Raw genomic sequence first — 22,927 nt, forward strand, 5'->3', positions numbered from 1 at the left:
AAATTAAACGTGTGTGCAAAATTGGAATATTGCATAAAACATTTGCAAATAAAGCACTGTTTCCATCCAGTGAGTTGAAGAGAATAAAACCATAACTTCCTGATTAACCTGATTCGCTAAATATCACAAATAAAGTTTTAAGGCACTGCATATAATAATGTTTGTATAAAATCAATTACGAGCTTCAGAGCATGCAGACGAAACGGGGTCATGTTATCTTATTTTCAGAGCCTGCTGTTTGGGAATGCAATTCTGGGCGTTAATTATAACGAAGCACTTTGAAGAGACTTTGCTCAAGCATTTTAGAATGACAAAATTTCAGATGCTTGGCAATGAAATCCATAACATGAGATACAGGTATGATGTCCCATCACAAAGTCTTTTTTGATGCGCATTAAGGAATTTATTTGGTAAAAGTGTTCCCATCACAATTTCTTACTGGATAAGAAATGTATCCTACTTAGTTGAGCGTATAAGTTTTTTAATGCACATTTTTTTAATTTATGCGCATCTTGGCATTTTCATCCAGCGTTTTTTTATGCAACATAGCTAATGATACAAATGTTTATCATATTTACATTCAGGAATCTAGCCAAAGCTTTTAGCTACAACTACGATGAGGAACATAATTTATCAAGAAATTTGGTTAAGCAATATCACAACCTTGAGAGAAACACACACAGTCACAGGAAGCGGAGGTGGGACGCTCAGAGAAGTGTGGGGAAGTATGTAGGGTGGCCACAACTGGGGTCATGGACGTCCTGGCACAAGAAAGCAGATGCCAGTCAAATGCTCAGCTGCATTGGCGGAAGAATGCTGAAATGGGCTGAGTGAATATCACGAGAGCATGATGGGGATTCAAACAGTACAGCCCTCTGTTCACGGTCAAGTCTACTATGACCCCGCACAAAGGAACCGTACTTTCCCCAGCACCCCGTCCTGACGTTGTCACCAAAATGTTGTTTATGCAGACTGACTGTGATGATTTCTAACACCCCAACATCAAACATTTTCAGCAGAATTGCTGGTTTTCACCAGGGAATGTTACAGATAAATGGACAGCAAATACAACTAAAGTCTGAAAGAAAGTCAAGGCTCAGAGACCCCATTGCAAGACAGCATCACAAACAAAAGCATAGGGGGCGGTGACGTTTTAATCAGATGGAAAAACTGACAAAGGAAATGACTAAACTCTCTGTGCAGGCAAACGAAAGACAACTGTGCAACATTCAGACACACACACACACACACACACACAGCTAAATAATTTTCCCATGCAGTATTGTGTCTAAAAATCTTTAAAGCAAGATAAATGTACTTGATATTTTAAATTTTATAAGATGTTTAAGATATTAAATCATATGAATCATAAAATAAAGGTTCTTTATCAGCATATGGTTCCATGAAGAACCTTTCTGGTACATTCATGGAACCTTTCCATAGCATAAAAGGTTCTTTATACTGGAAAAAGGTTCTTTAGATGATTCAAATGTTCTCCACACTAAGAAAAAAAGGTTAAGAACTGTTCAGTAAAAAAACCACAATGGTACTTTTATGGCATGACTGTGGCATTTGGAACCTTAATTTTTAATAGTGCATGTATTAAAAAAAGGTCTTTTTCACATAACTTTTTTTTCCGTTTGTTTGTTTGTTCATGGTGACAGAAAAAAATACAGAAGGTATTTTTGAAAAATAAGCCAATAAAAAAGGCAATGTTGCTGTCAAGCTTCTTCATCCTGCATACGTATCAATATAATTTATCGCAGGTTTTCTGCATCATCAAGAAGCACGTTCCTTCTTTCTCACCGTCAAAGAATAATGACCCTCATTATATGGAAAACAGTTTTAAACCTAAATGCTATAACAAAACATCTATCAGCAATGTATTGAGTCCATCAGTGTGAACACAAAGTCCATCTTGAGGACACTTGAGTCCATCAGTGTGAACACAAAATGCCTATAAAACTCAATACAGTGTTTATGTTTCCCTTGTGTAGGTTCCTGTATGAACTTGTAAGGCCATTAGTGAGCGGGTTTCACAGGTTAAAAGTAGATACAGCTCTGGTCAGCAAAATAAGGCTCTAACACCTTCACAGAGCCCACAGCATTGTTTCCAGAGTAGCCTACCTTTATCAGCATATATAGGCAAATATAGATATAATCTGTCTATATGCTACTATAAATTGTCTATATATGTTACTAGTTAATACTAGTCTTTATATTTAAACTTAGATACAAATTTAGATACAAATTTGCAAATTTAAACAAAATGTGTGCATATATATATAGATATATATATGTGTGTGTGTGTGTGTGTGTGTATGTATAGGCCTATATACAAACATTTTAAAAATATTTTTAAATAAATATTTGTCTACATAAGCAAGCTGAACAGTTGTATGTACTCAAAGGCCTATGCATTTCTAAATTAATCGAGATTAATTTAGTTTTACACAATCACGATTGATTAAAAAACACCACAGGTGCTTTTAAACCTACTTTATCTATACAAATGCCATGAGAAAATTAATTATTACAGCTTTACTGTATCTGACCACTATTGTCCTGCATATAACGGGACACGGTCCAGTACCTTCTACCCAGATCACCGGTGAACTGACCGATTGTGGAGATGAAGGTGGTGTTAAACGCGTCCTCGCTGAACCTGAACAGCAGACATGTCTTTCCCACTCCACTGTCTCCTATTAGCAAGAGCTTGAAAAGGTAATCGTAAGTCTTCGCCATTTACCAAGCCGGTATTTCCTTTATGAATGTCAGAGCTCAGTTTCCCTTGTTCATGGCATTGACACAAAAACCATAGAGGGACTCGAGTGAGGGCGGAGCCTCGTGGTGTGACGTCAGCGCATGCCTGCTGTGTGATTGGTCAGAGTGGTTTCTAGGAGGACAGTGATACGGAACCCCTCTAGATCCATTAGTGCTGCACATCTGCAAGGTTTTAAAAGAATTAATCTAGACTGTTAAAACATCTTTAAAGATTTGATATGCAACACTAAGAATATATCATTGCCTGTGTTTTGTCTCAAGATGCACACCAGTAATGTGTTTTTTTTCTCTTTTTTTTCTCTTTTTTAAAAATTGTTTATTTATTATTTTATTTAATAAGGCTTTTATTTATTTGATCTTCTCATACCCTTTATTTATTTAATTATTTAATTTCTAAATTGTGTTATATATTTGTGTGCTGGCTTAAAAGACCTTAAATGACAGACTGATAGATGAATAATACCATTAAGATTTAGAAATTACAATTTCCAAATACACTTCATAACAAGGCTTCGCTCAAAATAACTCACGAGCCAATAATAATAAATACAACTGTATCCAAATGGATTATTTGCTTATCTATTTGATAAGAGTTCCTTCGTTTACTGTACAGTACTGAAAATAATAGTAGAGTGGTGAACAACCACCAGGGGGCGCAGTCACAAAATCTGCCAGATGAGATTAAATAGTAGGTGCAGGTTTACTCAAAGTTTGCAATTCGTTCAAATAAGAACTCATAATAGCACAAATAATTAAAATGAACAAGTATCTCGTAGGGACGGCTGCTTATAAAAACAGTAGGTGATGACTAGAGAGGTTGCCAGTACGGGAAATAATTAGCCACTTCTTTTTCCTTTCTTTCTAATTTGTTTACTTACAAATTGTAATTGTACATCTTCTTTTTGTTCTTCTTTTTATTATTATTATGTCAAAGTATATAGCCTCTCTATAGATGTTAGCCAATAGATGTTTTTTCTTTGTTGAGATGTGAGTAGCATTTACTGTCGTCGAGCTGATGTAATATTCAGGAAATCCCTGTAATGTTATCAAGTTTTATAAGGTCTAATGTATAAAGGTGTGTGTTTTATTGTGGAGCATGCCTGTGCATTTCTGTTCAGATCTGCTTAATGAAGCTGCGCTTGGCAACCCTGCAGTGATCGAGAGATTCGAGGAAAGCAGCAGCAGAGTATCAGCAGCTCCTGACCATGCCTGTAAGTGGATTTGCTCAACTAGACCACGATTCCCGCATTTGACAGTTGTTAATATATGCTCTATCGTCTGGTGCTTCGACATTAATCCGGTTGTTCATTATTTTAATCGTGCGATAAACATGGGAAAGTTTGTGATTTCACGTGGCGCTGCGCAGGTTCAGATAGGGCCTAATGTTTCACTTTATACAGACATGTTTAAACTGTTGCAATGCACCGAGTAACATCATAGGTTGGACAGTATCGATGTTTTATTTAAGTAAAGTATTATAGTTTTCAGACTGACAGTGATGGGAGTGATCAATATGGCCGTTGAACAATGTTGTTTTTGTGTGCAGAGAAGCATGCTGTCAGTTTGTAATGTTATTTCAGTAGCGCCTATATAAATATAAAGTAGGGTTGCCAATATTGTACATTTTGTAACTAAATGACTGTCATATTGTTGGAGATAGTGTATATATAGTAACATTTATGGGGTGTGTGAAATAAATAAATTTGTAAATATGAATATTTGCATTACACACATTTAAAATGTTAAATATGTGTGTGTAATTTTATGTAAATATTTGTAATTTTAAAAACACATTTAAAATGACTATTTTCATATATATAATGCAGCAGCAGAATATATTATAAAAAAATATCTATTAATGTTTAATATATATATATATATATATATATTGATGGTGTAAAGATCGACTCTACCGTGCGACTCCACCGGGCTAGGACACCGGCAAAGGATATAAGTATCGCTTTTTATTTTTATTATTTATTTATTTTTCCTTTATATGTTTACTATTGAAATGTTGTTGTTGTATGCATTTGTCAATTTTATTTAATTTCTGTATTTTCTGAAATGGGTGTGTATAGAGTATTTACAGAGTGTTAACTTTTAGTTTTAGTTACTTTTCTTATTTGTAAGTCGCTTTGGATAAAAGCGTCTGCTAAATGACTTAAAGTAAATATATATATAATTCTATTTGTGTGTGTGTGTGTATATATATATATATATATATATATATATATATATATATACATACAGGTATATATATATATATATGTATATATATGTACATAAACTATAAATATTTACATTATTTTAAATTTAAAAAATCTATATTTTAACTATATTTTTTCCAGCTGGCCAAAGATCTGCTGAGCCCGTCCTTTGATTTTGAGAGAAGGCAGCATAAGAAGAAAAGGCTTGTGCAGAGTCCCGACTCGTACTTCATGGATGTGAAATGCCCAGGTTTGAGATCTTTATAAGAACCGTTTGTTTGTCTTATCATGGGTAATATATGACTTGTAGGAAATGTAATCTTTCCTGCTTATCTTCACGCAGGCTGTTATAAGATCACGACTGTGTTCAGTCATGCGCAGACGGTTGTGTTGTGCGTCGGGTGTTCGACAGTGCTCTGCCAGCCCACAGGAGGAAAAGCAAGGCTGACTGAGGGTGTGTATTTGCTGAATGATTGTAAAACATCCAACCTGTCTGGATTGTACTTTTGAATCGGCCGTAACTACAAATCAAAATATTTGACGCAGTATCTCAAGCTACTTTATGTATTTTTTTTAATAGGTTGTTCTTTCAGAAGAAAGCATCACTGAGAAGGATGAAAAGGAGTGATGCTTTGAATACAAAGAATTGTGCAACTTCTTAATGCCTTACTTTTCATTGATTACAATGAATGAACTTGAATAATGTGATAATGAATGGTGCGTGGCAGGTTCTTTCTACCATGCTATCAGTTCAGTGGTTCTGAATAAAGTTTATTCTGCATAATACAGCTGCATCCAGCAGTTTAATTCAAACATATTCAAAAGAGACAGTGCAACATTTTTAGTTTAATTTCTCATCTCATGCAATGCTCAGCAACCATGACGTCATGTTATGTAATCTTTAACATCTATATTTTGTTGTTGAAAACTATCTATCCACACTACCATTCAAAAGTTTGAGGTTAAGATGTTTAGTGTTTTTGAAAAGATTCTGTTAGATTCACCAAGGCTGTGTATATTTGATGAAAAATACAGTAATATAGTGAAATATTATTATAATTTAAAATAACATTTTTCTATTTTATATTGTTTAATAATGTAATTTATTGCTTTTTTTCATTCTTAATATCTTTACTATCACTTTTGATCAATTTGATGCATTCTTGTTGATTAAATGTTGATTTCTTTTAAAAATGAATAATCTCACAGACCCTAGACTATAAATTGGGTGTATGGGTTTTTATACAATATCAAATTAGCTAGAATACTATAAACTGGCTTTTACATTGAGTTCAAGTTTTTTTGAGATTGCTTTCATTCAGTTGCAATCATGTATATTCAAATAAACAAAGGAGGAATTGTAATGAAATGTTTTATTTGTGAAAATAAAACACATTTTGAGTAAGGAAAGAACACATTAAACATAAGGTGCGTCACACTCTTAGAAAATGCACAAATACAGATTTTCAACTGGCAAAAAAAAAAAGCGCCCACCCTTGACCGAAGGACATCTACAGATTAACATACAAAAGTGAACATAAACACAGAATAAATTACATGCAAATTTAAGTCATGACTGGCATTTTTATCCAAAATAGTTGCTTTGATTAAATATCCGTTAATACTCATTTATGGTGGTAACACTCCTGATTCCTCCTCATTAGACACTTCAGAAAGAAGAATCCCAACGGTGGCAAGAAAATGGTCCGTTTTGTAAGGCTTGGTGAGGAAATTCTTGCTGTACGTATCGCTCAGCAAGAACTAAATTTAACCAGCATAATATTGAGTGTGCATTTGCAGCCACACAAGTATTGCAGCAGTGTTTCTTCTATATGACATTTACTGAGTCTGGCACTGGACGCCATGCCTGGGGCCTTCGTCTTCATCGTAGGCTTCACCACTGTGGTTTCTCTTTTGTTTTTCATAGTCTACTTCACACAGGTCAACCTCTTCCATATCATCTGACATCATGACATGATCTCTGACTGGAAGTAACCTCTCCAGGTCAGGCAGCATGTGCTCAGGTAGCCAGTGTTTATCTGGGAACTCAATCTGAAGGAATAGAAAGGTTTCCGTAAAATGTGATGGTCCCAACACAAATTATAATCATTGTTTTCTTTCACACAAGCTTTTCCCTCTATTTATTTATATATTCACTAATCATTTATTTTTCCAATGTGACCATTTTTATTTATTTGGCTGTAAACAATTCGTTTTTTTCTCCATAGAAGATACTATAAAATATAGATAAGAACTGGGAAAAATAATAATCACACATCAGATTAAATTGCTGTAGTTTATATTAATTCATTTTTATTAGTAATTGGGGTTTTTTAGTAGTAGGACATTTTTGTTCCTATAAAATCAGAATTAAACAAATTATATATATATATATATATATATTAGTAATCACACATTAAAATATTTTTGTTCTTTTCAGTATATTAATGTCTAATTAATTAAAACCTAATTAAATTTATATGGAATTAGTTTTGTTTTTGCAAAAGTTAAATACAAATAATAAAATAAACTAATAGTACAAATTTTAATTCTAACAAATCAGATTAATTTTTGTACAATGATTTTAATATGATTAATTACTAATTAATTAGCAATTACTTTTTTGGCAGTAGGCCGTCTATTTATTGTTTGTTTCTAGAAGATGCAAAGCAATATCAAATAAAATAAACTATTATAAAATAAAATGAATAAAACGAAAAGTTTAGGTACTGACTTACCTCAAACTGTATGATGAGAAGCCCTTTCTCATAAGGGTCTCTGTACACAGGCATGCCCTCATTATGAATACATTTTAGATCATTAGGTTTTATTACTTGACCTAAAACAAAAAGAATACAAATTTAAATCAACCCAAATTAATTTGACAATTTAAATATTTGATGTACTAAAAATATTATTCACATATAAATAGTATATAGGACATACCTGGAGGTGAGTTGATGAGCAACAATCGGTTATCTAGCATACAAATAGTTTTTTTAAACCCGCAGAGCGCCTCCACCAGCTTGATCTTCATCTTCATGATCAGGTTGTCATCTTGTCTTTGGAAGACAGGGTGTTTTTTAATGTCCAGTACGATTATAACATCACCAGGCTCCAGTCCAGGCTCTTGATCTCCTTCTCCGTGGAATGTGATCTTCTGGCCATCCTTCATTCCTGTGACAAAGGTCATTATTAGTATGCTTCTAGAGAATACTTCATGAGAATACAGAAGGGCCTGAAAGTTCCTGTTCTTCTACCTTTGTCAATATGAACTTCAAGAACCTTCTTCTTGCGTTCCACTTTGTGTCCATTGCAGTTCTTGCAACGGTCCTTGGAGTTGAACTTCTCTCCCTGTCCTTGGCAGTCGGAGCACATGCTCTGAATCTGCTGGATCATTCCCGGTCCAATCTGTTGCACCTTGACCTGAACCCCTCTTCCTTTGCAGGTTGAGCATTTTTCAATTGCGCCTTTTTTGCCTCCATAACCTGCAAGACAGATCATTTAGATCTTAAATCTTTAAATCACCACTGGGTCGGGAATTACAATATTATTATAACAATTTTCCCATTAAAGGAACCTTCTTACCTTCGCATTTCTCACAGATCACGTTCTTCTGAAGGCCAAGTTTTCTTGTTGAGCCATTGTATAATTCCTCCAGTGTGACTCCAAGCTGGTGAACCACATTCTTACCTGAATAAAGGAAAACAGATAACAGTATTAGCTACCAACCACCAGGATATGAAACATTAAAATGCATAAACTATATGTGACCCTGGAGCACAAAACCAGTCTTAAGTCTCTGGGGTATATTTGTAGCAATCGCCAAAAATACATTGTATGGGTCACAATTACCCATTTTTCTTTTATGACAAAAATCATTAGGATATTAAGTAAAGATCATGTTCCATGAAGATATTTTGTACATTTCCTGCTGTAAATATATCAAAACTTAATTTTTGATCAGTAATATGCATGGCTAAGAACTTAATTTGGACAACTTTAAAGGCGATTTTCTCAATATTTAGATTTAATTGCACCGTCAGATTCCAGATATTCAAATAGTTGCATCTCAGCCAAATATTGTCCTATCATAACAAACCATACATCAATGGAAAGCTTATTTATTCAGCTTTCAGATTCAAATCAAGCCCATTTCGAAAAAATTGACACTTATGGCTGGTTTTGTGGTCCAGGGTCACATATTTAAGACTATAGTTGACTTCTCATGGGGGGATGTTACAGAACATGACACTTGCTTACTGCCACCTAGTGCATTAAATAAATGTCTCACCTCTCCTTTCTCTTTGCATTCTGCCTCCGCCACCAAAAAACATGTTGAAAATGTCCATGGGAGATTCTCCTCCAGCCATGCCTCCCTCCTTTATGGCTTGTTCACCTCCTTGGTCATACAAATCCCTCTTTTTGGGATCTGATAAGACCTCATAGGCTTGTGATATGAGTTTAAACTGGAGGATAGAAAAGATCATTTTAATAATGCATGCATAAAAACATTTCTAATCAAGAGTCTGATATTTGTCTGTACTAATTAACTAATTTCTTTACACATTTATTCTGCATTTATTTTTTTCTTCCTTTCTTATTTCTCACTTTCACTTTTTTCCCCCCCATCACTTTGTATTAGGACCCCCTAAAAACCTTACCTTTTGGAAATCTCTTTCTTTCAAAATCACAACAAATATCTAAATAAAACAACATCACACTTTATTTTAAGGTCCAATTCTCACCATTAACAAACCGTTAACTACGACTTTTGTTTCAATAAACTCCTAATTTGCTGCTTATGATATGTGTTATGAAATGTCCTTTTTAAAGACATTTTTGTGATGTTTACTGTTTAACGGTCATCAGCATCGTAATTCCTCAAAAGTTTTCTTTATATATATATATATATATTTTTTAATGCATGTTCATTTATAACACAATACGTTGTATACATCACCTTTGCATCAAATTACAAAAAATAATCACAGGCTGTTCCTAATTTGGCAATGTTCTCTGTTCTGAGCATTTTTTTCCTCTTTTTCAAAGTCATGAAAACACTATTGAGGAGTATTTGTTTTGCTTTTTGAGCAAATGGGAATGCAAAAAAATATATATTTGTGTTATCCCAACTATGACGACTTCCACTGCTGAGAAACCCGGAAAGGTCCATTGGGTAGGATTAGGGATGTAGAATATGGTCATGCAGAATATGTGCTTCATAAATACTAATAAACAGCCAATATGTTAATATAGGCATGCTAATAAGAAACTAATTAATAGTGAGAATTGGTCCCTATACTAAAGTGTTAGAAAACACCAAAAAGTAAGATAAAATATAATAATTAAACAAAATACTTAAATTCAGTTGTGATTTTTTTACTGTCAAGGCACCTTTTATTGCTCAAACAGTTCAGCAGCTCGCATGAGTGTTCAGGACACTTCCAGAAAGTTCCTCTCATTTCTGTCGCTGTATTTATCAAGTAATGTGAAACACGATACAGTCTCCGCTCGCGGCACAGCACTTCCACTTACTTTCTCGCCTTCATTCGGGTTTTTGTCCGGGTGATATTTCAGCGCCAGTTTCCGATATGCCTTCTTGATCTCGTCCACCGAGGCTTTGGGACTGACGCCGAGCAGATCGTAGAAACCGGTTTCTCGAACCATCTTTGACAGGAATCAGCTACAGTGTACAGGAGCACAACATATCAGTCCTGCCTGCCTACTACCACAATATGCCTATGACATAGTAGTTAAAACACATATTGAAGTTTAACACGATATTTAATAATGTCACTAAACATGCATATGTTACATGAAACATTAGAGCATTACAACAGACTTGAAAGCTAACGTGCTACTCAAACTGTCAGCTACATGAGTGAATGGTTCTAGAGAGAGGACACTTCAAATAAAGCTTCGTAGTTGTATTTGTGCACGTTATGATACGTTATAATACTCACAGGAATAAAGGAAGAGGGAAAGCCGGCTCGCTGTGCTGCGTTGTGTCCGTCTCTCTGCTAGTCTGCTTGTGTGACTGTGGTACTGCCGCTGAACGCAGCGCGCGCTGTCGCTCTTATATTAACCGCGGCGCTCCAGAACCTTCTCGAGCTTCCGTGCGAAGAATAGACGGGATGGGAATAAGGGCATGCAGCTTGGTATCATGAGATGTTGCTATGCAAGCAATTATGAATGATAGGCCTACCTAACTTTATGCATGTTAGAATGCGTTTGCATGATGTTTTAATTTAGAGTAACATACAAAATATATATATTTTTTACATTTTGTAAAGAAATGTGAGATGCATGTGCAAATATTGCAAAATTAATGCAAAAAAAGAAAGTTATAGAACGTGTATCAGATAGTAAACTTGCAGCGTTCTATAGGCCTAAGTAGCAACGTAAATCTAGATCCCACGTGTGTCCCACGCTATAAACAATACATTACATATTGTTTCAAAGCATCTTTACTGGGATTAACAGGAAAATATTTATTTATTCCATTATTAAAACTAATGGAAAATAATGATTCAATGTAATTCCAAAAATAGATTTGCCTTGAGATTTGTTCTGACAATTGCTCAGCAGAGGTCGCTCTTTAACAAGGTAAACTTTTCAGCAGACTGTGTTAGTGTGTGTGTGTGTGTGTGTGTGTGTGTGTGCATGTTTATGTGGTTTATGAGGACACAAATTTGTATAATGACATGGGTATGACAGAGGTATTACAATATGAAGGTGGTTTATGTGGACACTGCCTATGTCCCCGTAATTCAAAAGGCTTAAAAAAACATACTAAATGGTGTTTTTTTTGAAAATCTAAAAATGCACAAAGTCTCCTGTGAGGGCTAAGTTTAGGTGTAGGGTTGGTGTAGGGCAATAACACACACAGTTTGTTCAGTATAAAAACCATTACGCCTATGGAGAGTCCCCATAAACCACATAAACCAACGTGTGTGTGTGTGCATTTTTAATGTTAATTTTATTGCAAGCAACACAAATATGTATCTGAATAAGGAATATTTACCACCAATTCATATAACAGAAATATATTTAAGTTTGTAAAAACAAAAGTTGCTTCAACAGTTTAGCTTGTCAAACATTTATAGTGAAATATATTTAGATAGCCCTTCTGTCATCTTAATAGGTTGTGAATGCTGTTTTATTTTGATTTAAACCAAACTGTATCATACCTGATACATTAATATTTCAAAATATAGCAATACACTAAAGCAGTAGCCTACTGTATATAAATTGTAAACATACAGAGTCTTGTTTATTTAAAAGAATAGATTTTTATAATATGTTATTTTCTTTATCTTGGACACTTACTGGCCTCCAACCTATTAATGAATTTTAGTTCCATTGATGATATTGTTCTATCATATTATAAAGAGTCACAAATGTCTTTTGCCAAACATCAAGAAAGCATTATGTGACATTAATAAGCAACAGGATATGATACTAAAAACAGAATAGGATTACTGTAGTCAATTTGTAAGTTAAGTTGATGTTTTGAATGTAAGATGTTAACCTGACTTTGTAAATCTCTTGGTTAAACAGTGAATAACAGCTATCTTGATGATCTGTGATGAATGTAAGTCCAGAAGGTGAAGCACAGACTCAGTCAATCTCAGCTTGAGTCGATCCACAATGTCACTGTTCCCAGAGCTCAAAGAATCCTTGTGCTGCACCGACTATAAATCCGGTCCGATGTAGGAGAGACACAGTGCTGGATAACTGACAGCGACGACCAGACACAATGAGCAGCAGCTTCAGTTCATCAGCGGCTCAGATTTTACGCTCCTCCTCTTGAACATAAGCCAGTGATTGTAGGGTCAAAGTTTCAGTCATTTGAAGGCTGGTAGACTCTCTGTCATCCAGAAAACAGCCGTCAGTTCAGCTGTGTTTCATAGACGGATGAGTAGATGCTGATTGAGTTCTCCAGCTCTTCTCTGTCAGAAATCTCTGTATTGGGACGTTTAGAAGAGCATTTGTAAGATGTGATCCAGCAGTGATGTACAAGCGTGTAGAAGCACTTGTTCACAGATTGATCTCATGTTCCACTGATTTGTGGCAGAAAGCTCAGCGTCTCTCCTGTCATCAGGTGTTGAGATGAAGACAGTTTGAACAGCAGGATTTCCAAAACATTTGGCATAACAAATGCTTAAAAGAAATAAAGAAAAGGCTATGAACAGGAGAAAAGTGCAAAGGGTAGAAGCAGACAGAAACTCTTCCTGTAAGATGGCTCTTATGCTCCACTCATTTGTGGCAGGCAGGTCGGCTTCCCTCATATGATCAGGTGTTGACATGATAGTAACACAGATTTGAGCATTCAAGTTCACTGTGAAGGAGTTCATGGTCTCTATCGCGCAGATTCTTCTAGAAAAAAAGTTGTTGGAGTTATAGCTGAACAGTTGAGCTTGGATAAACTCTTGGTTTATACTCTCTGTAGTGCGGCTTTGCTCTGTCCTGCCCCTTTAACAGCTACAGAAAGATTGTAGCTCCACCTCACTCTCTAATGACGGGTCCGACATTTTTAATATAACTCCGGAGCCGTACTTAAACTCTTGTGATTTCTACAACTGTGAACATAACAAAAATGTGGTTCTCGACTGATTAACTAACTAAAAACTGACAAAGTGTCTCAGAAAGAGTGAAATTTTGAAAACAGCTCTAGTGTTAATTGTTTGCAGATGCCACTTGGTTTGATATTTTATATCTAAAGCAAAAATTTGAGGGGTTTTTTTTTTTGTGATGTTACGGATCCTTTCACAGCACAAGGAAAAAGCTCCTTAGTGCTCAGAGAATGATGGATCAGTAAAAGCTTGTTAATATATGAACGTCAAAATGTCTGAAGTGTCTGTGTGATAGTCCGCTGAAGTCTGTTTATAGTCTTTCTCTCTATTCCTCAGTCTTTGTATCATGAGCTCAAATGCTGGTGTTTTGCTCAACTGTAGCAGACGGATCAGAGTCCAGAGTCCCGCCTTCATGTTCATCTGAATTATGCTACAGCTCACTACAGAAATCAGACGCTCCTTCTTCAGATCGAAAGATTGTGGCTCCTCTCGACTCTCCAATGTTGAGTTCGGACTTCATAAACTCCGGAGTCAAACTCTAATGATGGACTCGACGGACAGACATGTTGTTGGACTTGTTTTTCGTACAACTGTTCAGGCCTACTGATCTGCCGCTCTCCAAGCAATAACTTGCCTCTCCTTGTGCTCTGAACGGACTTTCTCCGAGGATCACGAGTTTCAATGAACGCTTGAGGAGTAACCAATGCATTTCATGGACAAAGAAGTGGTCTGTGTAATTCGACATTTATAATTCAAATGTTGTCTATTAAATTATTTGATCCTAACTTCTGTTATTGAAGATGAATCTTGAACTATTTTTAACCAATTATGTCTGAAGTAATTTTCCTCTCAAGTTCACATAAATATTCTAGCAGAATGACCACCGGTGCAGTTCATTATGGGAACAATAAACATTATACACAAAGACTGACAACCAGAAACGGTCAAAGATTGTTTGTCTTAATTTTGAACTGTATATTTATTTGTTGTTAGATTTCAAAAGCTGGCAAATGTAATTTTTGTCAAATGTTCCCATTCAAACATTTGATTGTACATTTGTATTGTGAGTCTTTGAAATAAATGTGACCTGTTTCAATATTTTGTCGTATAATGAAAATAAATCTATACATTTTTACTTGTAGAAAATGAGAGCTTCTTCTGACCTTTTTCTTCTCTGTGTGTTCAATCATTTTTGAAAATAAATTAATCTGCCCTTAATGGTCGAAGAACATCTTTGAGAAAAATTTGGTTCTTGAGTGTGTAATATTTGACAATATCATATCATATTTATAAGACATACATAAGAAGCTTTAAACAGACAATGACTTTGGGAAATTCACAAAATTATATTTTTATTGAATCATTCTTAGAGGAGACTTTTGACAGATTCACAAACTCAATAATCATTTGTGCTGGAGTCACAAAACAGTGAATAACAACTATCTTGATGATCTGTGATGAATGTAAGTCCAGAAGGTGAAGCACAGACTCAGTCAATCTCAGCTTGAGTCGATCCACAATGTCACTGTTCCCACAGCTCAAAGAATCCTTGTGCTGCACCGACTATAAATCCGTTCCGATGTAGGAGAGACACAGTGCTGGATAACTGACAGCGACGACCAGACACAATGAGCAGCAGCTTCAGTTCATCAGCGGCTCAGATTTTACGCTCCTCCTCTTGAACATAAGCCAGTGATTGTAGGGTCAAAGTTTCAGTCATTTGAAGGCTGGCAGACTCTCTGTCATCCAGAAAACAGCCGTCAGTTCAGCTGTGTTTCATAGACGGATGAGTAGATGCTGATTGAGTTCTCCAGCTCTTCTCTGTCAGAAATCTCTGTATTGGGACGTTTAGAAGAGCATTTGTAAGATGTGATCCAGCAGTGATGTACAAGCGTGTAGAAGCACTTGTTCACAGATTGATCTCATGTTCCACTGATTTGTGGCAGAAAGCTCAGCGTCTCTCCTGTCATCAGGTGTTGAGATGAAGACAGTTTGAACAGCAGGATTTCCAAAACATCTGGCATAACAAATGCTTAAAAGAAATAAAGAAAAGGCTATGAACAGGAGAAAAGTGCAAAGGGTAGAAGCAGACAGAAACTCTTCCTGTAAGATGGCTCTTATGCTCCACTCATTTGTGGCAGGCAGGTCGGCTTCCCTCATATGATCAGGTGTTGACATGATAGTAACACAGATTTGAGCATTCAAGTTCACTGTGAAGGAGTTCATGGTCTCTATCGCGCAGATTCTTCTAGAAAAAAAGTTGTTGGAGTTATAGCTGAACAGTTGAGCTTGGATAAACTCTTGGTTTATACTCTCTGTAGTGCGGCTTTGCTCTGTCCTGCCCCTTTAACAGCTACAGAAAGATTGTAGCTCCACCTCACTCTCTGATGACGGGTCCGACATTTTTAATATAACTCCAGAGCCGTACTTAAATTCTTGTGATTTCTACAACTGTGAACATAACAAAAATGTGGTTCTCGACTGATTAACTAACTAAAAACTGACAAAGTGTCTCAGAAAGAGTGAAATTTTGAAAACAGCTCTAGTGTTAATTGTTTGCAGATGCCACTTGGTTTGATATTTTATATCTAAAGCAAAAATTTGAGGGTTTTTTTTTTTGTGATGTTACGGATCCTTTCACAGCACAAGGAAAAAGCTCCTTAGTGCTCAGAGAATGATGGATCAGTAAAAGCTTGTTAATATATGAACGTCAAAATGTCTGAAGTGTCTGTGTGATAGTCCGCTGAAGTCTGTTTATAGTCTTTCTCTCTATTCCTCAGTCTTTGTATCATGAGCTCAAATGCTGGTGTTTTGCTCAACTGTAGCAGACGGATCAGAGTCCAGAGTCCCGCCTTCATGTTCATCTGAATTATGCTACAGCTCACTACAGAAATCAGACGCTCCTTCTTCAGATCGAAAGATTGTGGCTCCTCTCGACTCTCCAATGTTGAGTTCAGACTTCATAAACTCCGGAGTCAAACTCTAATGATGGACTCGATGGACAGACATGTTGTTGGACTTGTTTTTTGTACAACTGTTCAGGCCTACTGATCTGCCGCTCTCCAAGCAATAACTTGCCTCTCCTTGTGCTCTGAACGGACTTTCTCCGAGGATCACGAGTTTCAATGAACGCTTGAGGAGTAACCAATGCATTTCATGGACAAAGAAGTGGTCTGTGTAATTCGACATTTATAATTCAAATGTTGTCTATTAAATTATTTGATCCTAACTTCTGTTATTGAAGATTAATCTTGAACTATTTTTAACCAATTATGTCTGAAGTAATATTCCTCTCAAGTTCACATAAATATTCTAGCAGAATGACCACCGGTGCAGTTCATTATGGGAACAATAAACATTATACACAAAGACTGACATCCAGAAACGGTCAAAGATTTTTTGTCTTAATTTTTAACTGTATATTTATTTGTTGTTAGATTTCAAAAGCTAGCAAATGTAATTTTTGTCAAATGTTCCCATTCAAACATTTGATTGTACATTTGTATTGTGAGTCTTTGAAATAAATGTGACCTGTTTCTATATTTTGTCGTATAATTAAAATAAATGTATACATTTTTACTTGTAGAAAATGAGAGCTTCTTCTGACCTTTTTCTTCTCTGTGTGTTCAATCATTTTTGAAAATAAATTCATCTGCCCTTAATGGTCGAAGAACATCTTTGAGAAAAATTTGGTTCTTGAGTGTGTAATATTTGACAATATCATATCATATTTATAAGACATACATAAGAAGCTTTAAACAGACAATGACTTTGGGAAATTCACAAAATTATATTTTTATTGAATCATTCTTAGAGGAGACTTTTGACAGATTCACAAACTCAATAATCATTTGTGCTGGAGTCACAAAACAGTGAATAACAACTATCTTGATGATCTGTGATGAATGTAAGTCCAGAAGGTGAAGCACAGACTCAGTCAATCTCAGCTTGAGTCGATCCACAATGTCACTGTTCCCACAGCTCAAAGAATCCTTGTGCTGCACCGACTATAAATCCGGTCCGATGTAGGAGAGACACAGTGCTGGATAACTGACAGCGACGACCAGACACAATGAGCAGCAGCTTCAGTTCATCCGTGGCTCAGATTTTACGCTCCTCCTCTTGAACATAAGCCAGTGATTGTAGGGTCAAAGTTTCAGTCATTTGAAGGCTGGCAGACTCTCTGTCATCCAGAAAACAGCCGTCAGTTCAGCTGTGTTTCATAGACGGATGAGTAGATGCTGATTGAGTTCTCCAGCTCTTCTCTGTCAGAAATCTCTGTATTGGGACGTTTAGAAGAGCATTTGTAAGATGTGATCCAGCAGTGATGTACAAGCGTGTAGAAGCACTTGTTCACAGATTGATCTCATGTTCCACTGATTTGTGGCAGAAAGCTCAGCGTCTCTCCTGTCATCAGGTGTTGAGATGAAGACAGTTTGAACAGCAGGATTTCCAAAACATCTGGCATAACAAATGCTTAAAAGAAATAAAGAAAAGGCTATGAACAGGAGAAAAGTGCAAAGGGTAGAAGCAGACAGAAACTCTTCCTGTAAGATGGCTCTTATGCTCCACTCATTTGTGGCAGGCAGGTCGGCTTCCCTCATATGATCAGGTGTTGACATGATAGTAACACAGATTTGAGCATTCAAGTTCACTGTGAAGGAGTTCATGGTCTCTATCGCGCAGATTCTTCTAGAAAAAAAGTTGTTGGAGTTATAGCTGAACAGTTGAGCTTGGATAAACTCTTGGTTTATACTCTCTGTAGTGCGGCTTTGCTCTGTCCTGCCCCTTTAACAGCTACAGAAAGATTGTAGCTCCACCTCACTCTCTGATGACGGGTCCGACATTTTTAATATAACTCCGGAGCCGTACTTAAATTCTTGTGATTTCTACAACTGTGAACATAACAAAAATGTGGTTCTCGACTGATTAACTAACTAAAAACTGACAAAGTGTCTCAGAAAGAGTGAAATTTTGAAAACAGCTCTAGTGTTAATTGTTTGCAGATGCCACTTGGTTTGATATTTTATATCTAAAGCAAAAATTTGAGGGTTTTTTTTTTTGTGATGTTACGGATCCTTTCACAGCACAAGGAAAAAGCTCCTTAGTGCTCAGAGAATGATGGATCAGTAAAAGCTTGTTAATATATGAACGTCAAAATGTCTGAAGTGTCTGTGTGATAGTCCGCTGAAGTCTGTTTATAGTCTTTCTCTCTATTCCTCAGTCTTTGTATCATGAGCTCAAATGCTGGTGTTTTGCTCAACTGTAGCAGACGGATCAGAGTCCAGAGTCCCGCCTTCATGTTCATCTGAATTATGCTACAGCTCACTACAGAAATCAGACGCTCCTTCTTCAGATCGAAAGATTGTGGCTCCTCTCGACTCTCCAATGTTGAGTTCAGACTTCATAAACTCCGGAGTCAAACTCTAATGATGGACTCGACGGACAGACATGTTGTTGGACTTGTTTTTTGTACAACTGTTCAGGCCTACTGATCTGCCGCTCTCCAAGCAATAACTTGCCTCTCCTTGTGCTCTGAACGGACTTTCTCCGAGGATCACGAGATTCAATGAACGCTTGAGGAGTAACCAATGCATTTCATGGACAAAGAAGTGGTCTGTGTAATTCGACATTTATAATTCAAATGTTGTCTATTAAATTATTTGATCCTAACTTCTGTTATTGAAGATTAATCTTGAACTATTTTTAACCAATTATGTCTGAAGTAATATTCCTCTCAAGTTCACATAAATATTCTAGCAGAATGACCACCGGTGCAGTTCATTATGGGAACAATAAACATTATACACAAAGACTGACATCCAGAAACGGTCAAAGATTTTTTGTCTTAATTTTTAACTGTATATTTATTTGTTGTTAGATTTCAAAAGCTAGCAAATGTAATTTTTGTCAAATGTTCCCATTCAAACATTTGATTGTACATTTGTATTGTGAGTCTTTGAAATAAATGTGACCTGTTTCAATATTTTGTCGTATAATGAAAATAAATCTATACATTTTTACTTGTAGAAAATGAGAGCTTCTTCTGACCTTTTTCTTCTCTGTGTGTTCAATCATTTTTGAAAATAAATTCATCTGCCCTTAATGGTCGAAGAACATCTTTGAGAAAAATTTGGTTCTTGAGTGTGTAATATTTGACAATATCATATCATATTTATAAGACATACATAAGAAGCTTTAAACAGACAATGACTTTGGGAAATTCACAAAATTATATTTTTATTGAATCATTCTTAGAGGAGACTTTTGACAGATTCACAAACTCAATAATCATTTGTGCTGGAGTCACAAAACAGTGAATAACAACTATCTTGATGATCTGTGATGAATGTAAGTCCAGAAGGTGAAGCACAGACTCAGTCAATCTCAGCTTGAGTCGATCCACAATGTCACTGTTCCCAGAGCTCAAAGAATCCTTGTGCTGCACCGACTATAAATCCGGTCCGATGTAGGAGAGACACAGTGCTGGATAACTGACAGCGACGACCAGACACAATGAGCAGCAGCTTCAGTTCATCAGCGGCTCAGATTTTACGCTCCTCCTCTTGAACATAAGCCAGTGATTGTAGGGTCAAAGTTTCAGTCATTTGAAGGCTGGCAGACTCTCTGTCATCCAGAAAACAGCCGTCAGTTCAGCTGTGTTTCATAGACGGATGAGTAGATGCTGATTGAGTTCTCCAGCTCAGATTTGAGCATTCAAGTTCACTGTGAAGGAGTTCATGGTCTCTATCGCGCAGATTCTTCTAGAAAAAAAGTTGTTGGAGTTATAGCTGAACAGTTGAGCTTGGATAAACTCTTGGTTTATACTCTCTGTAGTGCGGCTTTGCTCTGTCCTGCCCCTTTAACAGCTACAGAAAGATTGTAGCTCCACCTCACTCTCTGATGACGGGTCCGACATTTTTAATATAACTCCGGAGCCGTACTTAAAATGACTTTGTCTCTTGTAAGATGTTCACCTGTAAGTTCTCCGTAATTATGGTCAAGTGTTACATCAAATCTAAATCTTTCAGTTCAAAACTGATGTAACATGCAGAAATAAAAAATCAGATGTAGCTTGACTCTTTTTAATTGCCACTATTAGAAATAAATAAATGTATTTTTATTATTATATACAACAATATTAAAATCAATATTAAATATAGCTTCAGTCCTATAAAAATTTGAAAATTATGATAAATTTTACATTTTTTTATCATTAAATTGTTATCAGGGACACATGAGCAATATGTATGTTTGTATTATAACAATTTCTGTGTAAAATCCTTTTTAAACAAAGCCCATTTTGTCCGTTACGGGGTTGAGAAAAAAAGGTGTCTAAAACTGAAAATAATAAAAAGACTTTAATGCCTGAGGTGGCAAAATATGATTTTTTGGCGGTTTGGTATGTGCCTTATGATGTGGGAGATTTAGAATTTGAATCACATGTAGTTGAAAAACATGTATATTCCCAGTTGAAATGTTACAGAATCCCAGGAATGACCCTTAATTATCAGTCTTTGTGTAACGTTTATTGTGAAGGAATGTACAATGAACTGCACTCGTGGTCATTGGATATTTGAGAGAAATTGAGAGAAAATAATAATCAAAAAAAATCTTGAGACTACTTGGTTACTAATTTGTAAGATGTGTTCATTGAAACTCGTTCATTGAAACTCGTGATCCTCGGAGAGACAAGGAGAGGCAAGTTATTGCTTGGAGAGCGGCAGATCAGTAGGCCTGAACAGTTGTACGAAAAACAAGTCCAACAACATGTCTGTCCGTCGAGTCCATCATTAGAGTTTGACTCCGGAGTTTATGAAGTCTGAACTCAACATTGGAGAGTCGAGAGGAGCCACAATCTTTCGATCTGAAGAAGGAGCGTCTGATTTCTGTAGTGAGCTGTAGCATAATTCAGATGAACATGAAGGCGGGACTCTGGACTCTGATCCGTTTGCTACAGTTGAGCAAAACACCAGCATTTGAGCTCATGATACAAAGACTGAGGAATAGAGAGAAAGACTATAAACAGACTTCAGCGGACTATCACACAGACACTTCAGACATTTTGACGTTCATATATTAGCAAGCTTTTACTGATCCATCATTCTCTGAGCACTAAGGAGCTTTTTCCTTGTGCTGTGAAAGGATCCGTAACATCACAAAAAAAAACCCCTCAAATTTTTGCTTTAGATATAAAATATCAAACCAAGTGGCATCTGCAAACAATTAACACTAGAGCTGTTTTCAAAATTTCACTCTTTCTGAGACACTTTGTCAGTTTTTAGTTACAGTTAATCAGTCGAGAACCACATTTTTCTTATGTTCACAGTTGTAGAAATCACAAGAGTTTAAGAGGTTGCCCAATTTCATTGATCTACTGTAGGTGGCCACAAAAAAACTGAAACTGTGAAACTAAAATTTCAGTCTTACGAACACAAGCATAAAGAGCCATGCAACAGCTGGTGAATTCAGTCACCTGTGATGCATGTTAAATTATGACTAGATCAGGGGTGTCCAGTCCTGCTCCTGGAGGACCAGCATCCTGCAGAGTGTAGCTCCAACCACTTTGCCTGAATGTTTCTAGCAATACTGAAGACCTTGATTAGCTGGTTCAATGTTTCAGATAGGGTTGGAGCTGAACTGCAGGATAGTGGCTCTCCAGGAGCAGCAATTGGACACCCTTGGACTAGACTTTGAAACCCTCAAACTGCTTGAGTCTGTGCTTGACTTTCTGGACTTTCATCACATTAACATAAGGAGCCATAAAACATTTCATTGCATGTTGTTTCACAACCTCTTCCTGGACACTTTTCTTCTGTTACTTTTATTTGTGATTCTCTTGAATCTGTCAAATGTTTTCTAGATGTGTGCTTTAATAAAATATCTTTAAATTTTAGATTTTCTCAGAGATTCATTTTCAGATTTTTATATTAGAAAGTAGTACAATATACAACAAAACAGTCCATAAATGGTAAACATTGCTTGTGTTTGACACAACGCCTTACATTTCGAAATAATTTAACCATTTAAGTTATACTCATGTCTTAGTGTGTCTTTTCTAGATTTTTTTTTTTTTTTTTTTTGGTTTCTTGAAGAAATGTGAGATGTGAGTTATCATCAATTTAATATTACTATATAAATAAACAAACAAATAAAAAATCTTTATGGGTTTATGGAATATGTGATCTCCATGTTCCACAGGAAATGAGGTCTGTTCTGACAATCGCTCAGCAGAGGTCACTCTTTAACAAGGCAGAATTTTCAGCCAGCTAATAGATGGAGGATCTTGTGATAGAATTAATATGAACAACAATTGTTTATATAATGTAAATAATATATAATTGTTTATATAGTATC

At 36.0% G+C, this 22,927-nt stretch overlaps 3 protein-coding genes across 4 annotated transcripts in view; 1 reads left to right on the forward strand and 2 right to left on the reverse strand.

The window, feature by feature from the left end:
* The window catches only part of LOC306868328 (ras-related protein Rab-8B-like), an 11,410-nt gene extending 8,556 nt beyond the window's left edge, over positions 1-2,854 (reverse strand). Inside the window, exon 1 of one of the 2 annotated variants that reach the window (XR_013784093.1) lies at positions 2,622-2,793. Coding sequence is in view for 1 of the 2 variants with exons in the window: in XM_079414432.1 (XP_079270558.1) it covers positions 2,622-2,745 (124 nt within the window). In the remaining variant the exon portion in view is untranslated. Of the gene's footprint in view, positions 1-2,621 lie in introns of both variants that reach the window. The other variant, XM_079414432.1, reaches the window with a different exon arrangement.
* A 666-nt stretch (positions 2,855-3,520) lies between these two features.
* Positions 3,521-6,353, forward strand: LOC306868095 (small ribosomal subunit protein eS27-like). The gene is made up of 4 exons (XM_079414117.1): positions 3,521-3,995; positions 5,133-5,241; positions 5,335-5,445; positions 5,572-6,353. The coding sequence occupies exons 1-4, from the start codon at positions 3,990-3,992 to the stop codon at positions 5,598-5,600; spliced, it is 255 nt and encodes an 84-aa protein (XP_079270243.1). The 5' UTR covers positions 3,521-3,989; the 3' UTR covers positions 5,601-6,353.
* Positions 6,347-11,081, reverse strand: LOC306868094 (dnaJ homolog subfamily A member 4-like). The gene is made up of 8 exons (XM_079414116.1): positions 10,958-11,081; positions 10,530-10,677; positions 9,286-9,460; positions 8,580-8,684; positions 8,252-8,479; positions 7,938-8,168; positions 7,730-7,830; positions 6,347-7,043 (listed from the first exon to the last, which is right to left on the reverse strand). The coding sequence occupies exons 2-8, from the start codon at positions 10,659-10,661 to the stop codon at positions 6,831-6,833; spliced, it is 1,185 nt and encodes a 394-aa protein (XP_079270242.1). The 5' UTR covers positions 10,662-10,677; positions 10,958-11,081; the 3' UTR covers positions 6,347-6,830.
* Positions 11,082-22,927: the final 11,846 nt, after the last annotated feature.

This window comes from Barbus barbus (genome assembly GCF_936440315.1).
Source record: "Barbus barbus genome assembly, chromosome: 50".
Lineage (NCBI taxonomy): Eukaryota > Metazoa > Chordata > Actinopteri > Cypriniformes > Cyprinidae > Barbus > Barbus barbus.

Bases quoted from the DNA above. Each gene is read 5' to 3' on its own strand.
- LOC306868094 (XM_079414116.1), bottom strand. From the start codon at position 10,661: ATGGTTCGAGAAACCGGTTTCTACGATCTGCTCGGCGTCAGTCCCAAA. The intron at 9,461-10,529 runs GTAAGTGGAAGT...TCTATCCTCCAG, and splicing joins ACCCGAATGAAGGCGAGAAA to TTTAAACTCATATCACAAGC. The intron at 7,831-7,937 runs GTATGTCCTATA...TTTTTGTTTTAG, and splicing joins GCTCATCAACTCACCTCCAG to GTCAAGTAATAAAACCTAAT.
- LOC306868095 (XM_079414117.1), top strand. The intron at 5,242-5,334 runs GTTTGAGATCTT...ATCTTCACGCAG, and splicing joins CATGGATGTGAAATGCCCAG to GCTGTTATAAGATCACGACT. The intron at 5,446-5,571 runs GTGTGTATTTGC...TTTTTTTAATAG, and splicing joins AAAAGCAAGGCTGACTGAGG to GTTGTTCTTTCAGAAGAAAG.